Below are 11390 nucleotides of genomic sequence, written 5' to 3'. Positions count from 1 at the left end.
TAGAGTTTATCACCATGATTCAGAGTCGCCAAGACAGCATTACAAATCGTTGCTTCCCCCAAACAAACACATTTCTCAGTCGCAGAACAGAGAACAGCGTCTTCACATTTGTCCCTCGCTGTGTGTGTTTGCCTGCTTAAAACAAAACCAGCTGAGGTGATGCTGGATTTGGATATATGGCAAGCAGGTGACAGAAGGGGCTGGTGGGAGACCTCACACTGGCCAAGAAATACAGAGAAGAATGTGGGGTCAAATACCTTGGACTCCCTCCTCTTTCGGCCCAACACGGGTCTTTGCAGGAAAACAATCTGCTTGGTGGACAGACTTCCATCACTGAGAGAAAAGCAAAGAGAAGACAACATCAGCTGAGTTGGCAATTCAACAAGACTCTGAGATAATTGTATTCCTCCAATCCATTGCCTTTGCTTTTTTTTTTTGGCACTCATTTATTTAGAAATGATTTAAAACAACACAGGAATGGGAGAGGGAAATATGTTATTCCCATTTGCTTCTCAAGGTTTCAACATTTAGAAACACTGACAGACTATTTATAATTCAGTGTTGTTTTTTGTGCGGCAGCCCTCCAAGATATATGTGTGCAATTCTTTGAGTTAAATCCTAGGATAACACACTGGGATCCCCACTCCTACCGACCTTCCCTCGAGATAGTCAGATGATTGCTGGCCACTGCCCATGCTTCACGCTCTTATCTGACAGTTTAAGGATGTATGTTCACATTTGTGGCCCAACCTCTTTACTGCTGTTGTCTATCAGTATCATTTCACCCCCACTTTTCCTTTGAATCCTGCAGGGAAACAGACCGTTCAAGATACTAAGAGCCCTGATTTTGAAGTTTGCCTGAATGTGTGAGCATCTTCCACTTCTCAGAACATGTATTTCTTCCCTTTTTCCTCCTCAATTCCCCAAACATAATCCTCCATCCCATGCACATGTCACACCCCTGTGTTCTGAGGGGGATAATCTGCACAACTACTCGCGCTGACAGATTAATCGTGGCAGGAAATGCAGATTCATTTCTGAGTGGGCTTCCTGTCTCTCACGCTTACTCCCACTCTTTCGTCTGCTCATCTTTCTCATAAACATCCCCATGTGTTTTTTTTTTTTAACCCAATGTGCTCCCACTAACTACCTACCCGTTGAGTTTTACCTCTCGGCTCTTATCTCGCACGACAGCCTGATGTCTGACAGTTTTATTGTTTGCTTCTTCTTTATTTCTTCTCTTTCTCTTTTGCTATTATTGGACATGACTTAAAAGGAGATGTGTTTTCCTGTGCTGTTATCTGACACAAGTCCAATAACACACACACGCGCCCACACACATGCACACACACAAAGGTTACATGCTGTCTGAAGTTAAGCTGCCCGCTCAACCTTGCACATGAGGAAAGATGGCAGGTTTATGATGGCAGCAGAACCCTTAAAGCGTGCTACAAATCTTCCCTTTCTCAACATCAAATGGACTTGAGACTCCTCCAGCACAGGGCTTACAGTCCACCCAAAGCCTACCACAACTTTTCCTTTTTTATATATTTTTTTCCATTACCCCCCTTCCCTCCACCGTTTACCCATATGCTATTTTCTAGGCTGTCAAGAATGCTGGACGGCTTCCTGTGCGAATCAAAGCTGAAAACTTCCTAGCAAAAGCCCCAGCCCATTAAGCTAGAAAGGGGTGGATGGCTTAGAAAATTACAGGCCTTTACTGAACCTGCTCTTGGCTGTCAGTGTCAGCCACACTATTATCACTTGAAGCCATATAGTACAGCAATAGCCTGCAACTATTCATAGGTGAATGTACCTGTTGGTGGCTTCATCTTTGGAGGAAAATTGCCACACACAAAAGAAGAAATAAAGAAAAAGAAAAAAAACCTAACAACTGCAATCCTCCTTCCAAAAAAAATGAAGATGGAGGTTCTATAATGTTGTATCTTTTGATCATTATTTAGTCCAAGGCAAAGTGAGATGTGAGATAATTAACTAATTTTTCTCCACCTTCTTGTTTTCTTGTTGTATGCTCATTCCTATCATAGTTAATGCAGAGAAATTCACATTTGCTCTAGTAAATGGCTCTGAAACGTAATTACCATCCGCATTAATTGAATGCGGCGAACATGAATGCGTGCTCTGAGACAACTACATGAATTAATGTTGTGTGGAGAAGCCGCTGAGCACCAGTTAGCATTAATTTCAGACGCTGCTGAGATCACTGACACTTATCCGACCCCTCCAGATGAAGTGCAGCCTGCAAACCCTCAGACTACAAAAAAGCGTGCATTTACAAATTTGCTATTTAAAAATGGAGGAGTCAACACCACAAAAACAAGTGTAATGAGTATTGCTAATCTGAAATAGATCATCAACCATTATTTCGGTGCGCAAAAAATATGTTTTGCAGGCAGGGGGAGAAATGAGCTCCGTCTTGTACTGTATCTAGGCTGAGTCTGATTAATTAGCCATGTTGTGCTGTTGCGTTGTGGCATTTTGAAAGAGAGGAGAGGGGTGGGGGAGTGCGGCGAAAAATAAAGGATGAAAATAGAGAGGTAATTAATCAGCTATGTTCCCAAAGAGCAGCAGACATGACCAGCTGAGGTGGGGGCAGAGTAAACAATCGGTCAGCGCACGGAAACACTACAAGCACACTCCATCAGAGGGACACATGGCAACATGTATTATTAAAGGATTTCATCATGTCAACCTCAAAACAATATTTACATGCTTGAACGAGCAATGAAATTATTATTTCATAGGTGGCTAAAGTCACTGGTCACTGCTTAAGTGATTTCAATGTAAGTGAAGGGAGATTAAAACTGCAGCAAGAACCACTTCAGATCAACATGCAAATGTAATATACATCCTGTATATTGAATTTCTATACATGACATATATGGACATATAAAATAATAACAGGTATGTAAAATTATGAATGGAACCTATTGGAAATTGGAACATTGAAACATCAGCACATACAGTATGTAGGCCTTTTGTTTATATTGTAGACATACATTACATAATACTAATCTCAAAGCCTGTTAATATCCTGCATGTTGATATTATTTAAACAGTAGGTTCTAGGGTCTGAAGCCATTTCCTCGGATTGTAAATATACATCAACATTAATGAGTAAATAAAAACATATAGTACCAAGACATTAAGACATGTCTTAATAAACTTGCATACATGAACTGTATGACAAAGTGCCAACATGTATACAGTAGATGTATACAGTAGGGACATCACAATATAGATATTTTCAATATATTATCAATATATTAATAAACAGATTCTACTATGGTTTTTTAAACCTGTATTTTCATATATCCAGAGGATGTTTATGTGTGATAATGCTATAGGTGACATGTATGGCAACATCACTCTGGATATTACATTACTAATTGGATGCTTCGTAGTTACAGATTTCGTTTTAGTTTTGAATTCCCTCCTGTGGATCAGGTTGCAGCAGAAGGACAGAAAGTGGGACCGTGGGTCTGGAAGACACTTGCTTTCCTGTTCTCATATTACAAGTCATTTTCCCCACAGATCATGCACTGCACTTCAGGGGCAATTACAGCAACCAAGAGCACTTTCAACATACATTTGGGGCATGTGAGTATTGCTTTAAGACAGTCTCGAACCTTAGACTTAATCCCTCCAAATTGCAGGGCTGCTTGTTTGTCAGACTGCTGAGCCTTTGTTTGCTGTTTCCATATGTGTTCAAGTCAAGAGATGTCACATGTGTGGAGGATTTTTGCAAATGTCATGTTTGACAGAATCTGACAGCTGATTTATGAAAGCAATCCGACAGGTTATTATTATTTTTTTCTTTTACTGTTACATAAATATTTAACACTTCACTTTTGGACTAAATGTTGGTCTCTAACCAGGAGACAATGAACTAATCTGACAGCTAATCTAGAATCCAGTTTCCCCATTACTCTGCTACTTCACTGTCACAATATTTATTGCTAAACTCTTGTTTATGAGATCTCATCTTTTTCTAATTTGCAATTACTATAGAAGTTTCACAGTCGTTTGAAGTAAAGGCCCAATTGTTGCCTGCAGCCCTGAGGAAGCTTTAGCTTGGTGTTCATCTGTACATGTCGACTAATTATCTCAGTGTGAAACACTACGTTATTATGATACCTAAAACCTGTTTACTATATTTGCCCCTGTTGTATTTCAAATCTTAAAATATAGAAGTGGTTTATAGAGTCACAGACAGCCATACCAGACATTACTGGACCATAGTGGAGTGAAATATTCCACTGGTTTAACATTATCAGCATGTCGAGGAGAAATTCTGTTTTGAAGTGAAGCTCTTCAGTGCGTCTGAGAACAAGCGAGGCCTTTGACCATAAGCGGATGTACACTCATCTAGCAGCCACGAGTGATGAGTCAGCACGAGCTTAACCGAGGAACCATTACATTTCTGTGAAGAGATTTTCCACCAAACAGTCAGAGCCGCTGCTTTTAAACTCTCACAGCTGCTGCTGCTGCTGCTGGTCGGCTCAACACCCAGTCCAAATTGGCTCAGATTTAGGTCAATTCCTTCTAAAAGCTGTCATATTTCTTTGAACAATAACAGACAGGCTGAGTGTGTGTGTTATGATTTACACCAGGTTGTACTGTAGGTATACTGTAGCTGTAGCATATACAGTAGGCAGTTGTCAGTTTTGCTCCGTTACTTGTGTGAATTCAGGTTTAATCAAAAGTTTCCCCTCCACAACAAAACTCAAAGATGTCAACGGTGACATTTTCCATTTTCATTTCTATTCAGAAGGGCTTTAATTAAAAACAGAAGAATCAATATTCTGTGCAGTCTCTCTGAACATGCAGTGATGCAGAACTGTTACTTCAGGTTATTGTAGCAGAATGCTTCTTATATTCAGTTTTTTTTTATTCTTTTGAAATCCTATTCAAATAACTAAATAAATAAGACGTTTTTTGTAATAAAAAAGCACTTTGACTCTTGAACATGCAAGGTGCTGCATAAAAGTGTACATTGCTTTGAGGCTAAAGTACTATGTTACGATGTTACTGCTTTCATTTTAATGGATCAAAGGATGTCCTAAGTTTCATTGTGACCAAGAGCAGAAGAAACAAGTGAACAGATCCTCAATTCATAAATAGTCATAATCATAATCAGTAACCATAAATGACATATTATTTTCAGTATATAGTTACAGGATAGAGGGGGAAACTATTTAACACCGTTATGACGAAAAATAAAACAATTTTGATGTAATTTCAAGTATTTATATAATATGTGTAGTGCCTACATAAGCTCAAAAAGAGTTATGAAACGTTTGTTGTTTTGAAACTCTGGGTAACACTTTATTTGATGCCTCTTTAACTCATTATAACCATACTAATAATGAGTTATAATGCAGTTATACCACTGTATAACTATAGTTATAAACACTCATACATTATTAAATAAATTAATGATAGTTATACATGTTTATAAGCCAATTATAACACATAACTTTATTTGTATTATCGATGGGCATTGTGAGCAAATTACCAGCAATTATAACATATTATAATACCTGACCTTATAAGTCATGATAAAATGCTTTATAGTGTGTTATGATTTTTGTTATAAAGCATTATGATCATTTATGAGTGTTTATAATTACAGTTATACAGTGCTACTGTATGACTGCATTATAACTAAGTAGGTGTCAAATAAAGTGTTACCGAACTCTGAATCAAAGGATTTGTGGATGTTTCTTTTACCCTGATCAACAGAAAAAATATTTCAATGTAAGAGTTTGTGAAAGTGAAAACAGACCTGCACAGATGAGTTATACATTTGTATATTTTGCATAAGTGTTCTCTCCATAGGGTTTAGGAGACACTTAAATCCCCACTGGAGCTGCTAATAGCTTTTAGAGGTGGAAATGGAGATCACTCTGTGTTGTGTTCACTGGTCAATACTTTTTTATGGACACTCATAAAATCAGTAAGAGGAATCTTGTACTGTATGCTCTTGTAGTTCCTGTTGGCTGCCGACAGAGGTCCTTAGAGGTTACACATTACCTAATGCCCCTTTACTAGTCACATGACTGAGGCTGATTACCTGTTGGTCTTGATTATAGGGGTTGGCAGCACACAGGTGAGTCTCCATCCATACGTGGCCAGGGACTGCAGCAGAGGAACGTAATCAGCCTTCACCTGCAAACCCTGTGGAGAAAAGCAGACGTGCATCAGGACATATAGTCAACTCAGACCCGCTCGCATGCTCCCCTTAAACATTACAAACACAGCGCAATACGCACGCATGTTATGCTGCAGAGGGCATTCACTGTGATTACAGCTCCAGCTATGAGATGTAATCAGAGCTGTCAGCATCACTCAAATCTCAGTAAAAAAAGAGACCAAAACACGCTCAGATATGATGGCTGTTGTACCGTGTGGTGTCTGAGAGGTTGTTTTCGACGGCGGTGCACACGGGTAACTGGTAAACCCAGACACAAATCAACTGTTACAGAAACTCCCAGTTTGCCGTGAGTCAACATGGCAACCGTCTCTTCGTGACAAGTATTTGTCAGATCAGTAAGTCCTTGAGTAAATAGACTGCTCATAAACTGCTCACTTTGTGGTAAACATTTTAATGCGGTTAGTGCCATTAAAGCTGCGTCAAATGAGCCACAGCCACGCATTGTCTCTGTGATGGATTTAAACGGAGAATGGATGAAGCACAACAATTTATTATTCAAACAGAAATACACACAGATTCTTCTTCATGTAGGACTCTCAGACAAGACAGACAGTGATAGACACACACACACAAACACACCCATTTGGAGAGGAAGTATGTGTGTGTGTGTGTGTGTGTGTGTGTGTGTGCATGTGGTTTGCCAATCTTATTGGCACCTACCGAAAATGAAAAACCACAACACGAGTCAGTCGCACTGCCGTTGCAACAGCATTTCTATTGGCACGCACACACACACACACACACACACACACACACACACACACACACACACACACACACACACACACACACACACACACACACACACACACACACACACACACACACACACACACACACACACACACACACAGAGACATAAAGGGAACGGCTCTGCACTCCTAAAAGCTTGTCTAAAGTTCTGGACCATGCAAAAATAAAGATTATTTGAAAGACAAAATGTCTCAACATTGAAGCTGTTCGTTATTTTTTTACACAAGGCAGTCGACATGAACGAAGTACACCCCAGAACTTCACAGGGCCTATTCATAGTGCACTGATCAACTGCTCAAGAACAGAGACTTGAGAATACATCACACCTACACATGTTACATTAGCTTTCCCTGCATTGCCAAGTGTGAAAATTTCCTCTAATTAAAGCTGCACCAGCCAAAGGTTTCATGTGCGTGTTCTGAACAAACACCTTCATCTGCCTCTTACCACAGAGAGGCTGCGTTATACAAGTGTCCCCGTTGTCCCCGAAGGAGACACCACACACAGACTTATGAACATCTGGTGCCACATCAAAACTTTAAGTGTGAAATAGCATCATAACAAAGCCAAGGCAAGAAAGACCAGCTATTAGTCTCCTCCCTGTTCCTTTGACTTCTCCAACCAGATCATTTATAGCCATCAACCTGTGGGGTACATCGACCTAATGAAGTGTAATCAGGACAACAGGTCGACCAGCCCCAACAGTGGTAGGTGTACTGGACCTTGGTTGTCACAGTTACAATAATACACATGTAAACTGTGCCAACACTGGTGCTTACCATTGTCATCAAGGTTACTATAATAACGGTCATGGCTTGGTTATTTTAAGGCACAAAACTACCAGATCAACCACCAGGGTTGAAAAACTGAACACTGAACCAAACGCCAGAGTAGCTGCAGTTTCCTGAACAGCCACTTGAGGCTGGTTCCCAAAGTGGGTCAATGACTACGAGGACTTTCGGAACTACGTCGTAGTTCTGACCATAAACGATGGCAACTAGTGATCCGGCGGCGTTATTCCCATGACCTGCTGGGCAGTGTCCGGGGAACCTGGAAACCAGGAAATGCTGTAATAATAATATTAAAATAACTATAAAGACAAAACAATATATTTATCGAAAATGGACCAATTAACAAGTGTGGGTAAGGTAGATTCATCCACATTAACTTTACTTTACTTTTCTTTATTTGTTTATTTAGTCGGGACAATGCATTAATATGAGACTCTTTTACAACCAAAAGCAAACTCCTCGGGGGATCTTGCATTCCCTTAGCACTGAGAAGTCAGATTTCCAGAGTTCCCAGTCAGCTGCATCATCAAAAACAACTTCTCAAGTCAGAATTTAAAAAATTGGAAACTGTGAGAAACTTCAGTAACCCTGAGTTTGTTATCCAAGATGGCTGCTCCATTCATCAATGGTGAGCAAAGGCTGTACATTACACTGTTTATTAGATATTTTGGCCTTAGGCTATATGATGATATATTAGTTGTACTGACTACTAACATAGTGTGTAGTTATTGGCTGGTATCAGCAACCAGTGCTAACAATGATAGGTAACAAAAGGATTACTTTTCTGATTTCTTACCAACTCCAAACTAGAATGTGGTCAACTTCTTGGTTTGAACTTTCGAGACAAATTGAATGCACCATAACATGTCCAGCTTTACAGCAGAAATAAACACTTATACATCCTGGTCACCTGTTTCACTCTGCTAAGGCTTTAAGTCGGGTATAATTGAGGGCGTGGCTGCTTCAGTTCCAGGTGAATTAATGTAGCTACGGTATGGTTGCAGCAAACTGGTATTTTGATGAGCTGGGAGTTATGAGCTCTAAGTGCTTTAACCCTGTGGGTGATGTCATCAAAGCTACGACCATCTTTATACAGTCTGTGATTGTAACTCCAGCTCATCCTGCCATGATTACCACTGCGTCTCATTCTGCAGTGGAGAGCCTGAAAAAAGAGTGAGAACGTCTCAGAGAGAGACAGACTGATCAGCATTTCAGTGCCCTTTGTCTCATTGCCATGAGAGACACTGTAAGTCACAACACTTATACCCACTCTGCTGCACAACGCCTCATCTCTCTTCCACAGTTTTTTATCGACCAAGATGAGAGAGCGAGCGCAGAGAGAGAGAGTTTGAGCAGTTGCATATTAAGCTGTAGGTTGCACAGGCCTAATCGTTAGAGCACAAGACACTGCTCCAGACATTATTTACACAAGCATTACTTTATAAGTTCCTACAGGGAGCGGTGCGCATCTACATTTTTCGAGGGTTTATGTTGGAACCACTCCCAGGAACATTTGCTCTCCCAGAGCCCTCCCGGAAAGTAAATTGAGAAATAATTTTTCTGTAATGGCTTGCTGTTCTTTGGAGCAGGTGAGAGGTAATCACGGTCCCTGGAGTGTGGCTTTCCACTCTTCCTGACTTATTATGCGGGGGCCATCTTGCTGCCTCAGCACTCCAGCACCAACCTGTGAGCCTTGAAAACAAAGTAATCACATCGCCATCTTTGTCTCCGATGTTATCTGAGCGACTACAAAGAGGGACCGCCATAAAAGAAGAGAGCGGAGCTGTGCTGGAACCACCTCGGTCAAAGCTACTTTAAATTAAATCTGTGTTTTTTCTAAGATCTACACGCAGTTAAAGACAAGCCCTTTGCTAAAAGGCTTCTCAGCAGGGGGGGAGAGAGACCGTTATTCACTTGCACTCTCGTAATCCTCCCAGCTGATGATGACGGCTAAAACATCAGGTGAAATCACACACATTTTACTGCTGCTGCTCCTCTTTATCGTTTTCAGAAAAGATACAGAGACTGAAATTTATTTTCAGCCCCACAGCAAAGGAGGGTGCAGCTGCAGGTCAATGCAAAGTTCATAGTGCTCTGTGAGAGTCAGCTCAACAAAAACACAAGTCTGTTGTTTTTATTTAAAGCCCCTCCTCCAGCTCTGCACGATAGACATAACACACCATAATTTGTTTTTCACCAGTTCTGAATGTAGCTGTAATTTGGGGTCAATCGGTTTTCAGTCAGAGTCCAGTACTGATGAAGCAAATACCCATTAAAAAAAAGAGAAAAAAGAATAAGGTCAATCAGATATTGTTCCTGGTTGGCTCGCTCAACCTGGAGCGTTGTCACAGCAACAGAAAATTCAGCATCCTTTGTGCTTTAAAGCAGTGCAGCATCCCTCTCCAAGTTCTTTTAAAAAAAACATTTTAAAATACCATTTTATATTTGTGCAATTTAGGCATTTATTTTCTTGTTGTTGCATCCACTCGCTTTTGTTTAGACAGGCTGACTCATCACTCATCACATGGACCCTTTAATAAATGTTCTGGAGCTTTCAGTCAGATCACATTTTTGTCATTATAGATATTTAAATTTACTTAATGCCCATGTCGGCCTGCGAGAGGAGCAATCTCACTATCCAGTATAGCTCACAAGGTCTAAAAATAGCAGTATTATATACAGCTATACATGGAGTTATATAGACCTATAGCCTTTGCAACTTGTTGATATGGGGTATTTAAAGTAATTTACTTCAATTTATTATCTATTCATTTAATTTGTATTCTTCTATTTATATTGATTCTGTGTTTTTAGCTTTTGGAGTGGTGATGTAGCATCTGTTGGTCCAACATTTTGGTCCAAACTGAAATGATCTCAACAACTATTGTTTGGAAGCCCCACGATACATTTGACTCTTGGTCCTCAGCAGATGTACTGTGCTGACTTTTCCTCCAGCACCACCAACAGGTTTACATTTGTGGTTGGTTCAGAGAGACATTTCAACAAACATTGACCAGACTGCCATAAAATGTGATATAGACATCCATTGTGCCCACACCATGAATCTACCTTTCATCTAGACGTATTATCAGCTCACAATTTTAATTTGTCCAAAACTTGAATACCAGCATCAGGGGTTGTTTTTGTGGCTTAAACCCTGCATTCCTGCAGTAATAATAAACCTTAATAGAAGACATACAGAGAACATCCTAACTTCAGACGTTTACGAGGCATCAGCCTTCTTTTGAGTCAAGACTAAACTATGCAGCCTGATAACACATGATGAGGCAGTTAGAAAAACAAAGGCTCAGCCAGGGGATGATGGAGTTATACTCCTCATCATGTGTCAGTGAAAGCTTTTATTATGCACTTTTGCAGGGAGAATAAAAATGTGAGCATTTGATGTTTGAAAGTGATGATTCAAACAGGAGGGGGAGGGTTCAGAGACGGATCACCAGACAAGTCATCGACTTTAAAGCAGCAGGCCTAATTATTTTATTTAAATAAAAGACACGGCCAGGAGCAATGTTCTGACAAGGGGGCCCAGTGTTCCTCTCTGCATCTGTGTTTACTGTTTTTTGTGTGTGTATTTTTTCTAATCTGCCTGC

At 40.3% G+C, this 11390-nt stretch overlaps 1 protein-coding gene across 1 annotated transcript in view; it reads right to left on the bottom strand.

Moving 5' to 3' along the window:
- The window catches only part of rftn1b (raftlin, lipid raft linker 1b), a 119569-nt gene that overhangs the window by 5795 nt on the left and 102384 nt on the right, over positions 1–11390 (bottom strand). Inside the window, exons 8-9 of the mRNA XM_083989189.1 lie at positions 6098–6201; positions 258–333 (exon numbers count right to left, since the gene is read on the bottom strand). Coding sequence (XP_083845315.1) covers positions 258–333; positions 6098–6201 — 180 coding nt within the window. The remainder of the gene's footprint in view (positions 1–257; positions 334–6097; positions 6202–11390) is intronic.

This window comes from Trachurus trachurus (genome assembly GCF_905171665.1).
Source record: "Trachurus trachurus genome assembly, chromosome: 16".
NCBI lineage: Eukaryota > Metazoa > Chordata > Actinopteri > Carangiformes > Carangidae > Trachurus > Trachurus trachurus.
The sequence above is the reverse complement of the archived record's forward strand: the minus strand, read 5'-3'. Positions and strand labels throughout refer to the sequence as shown.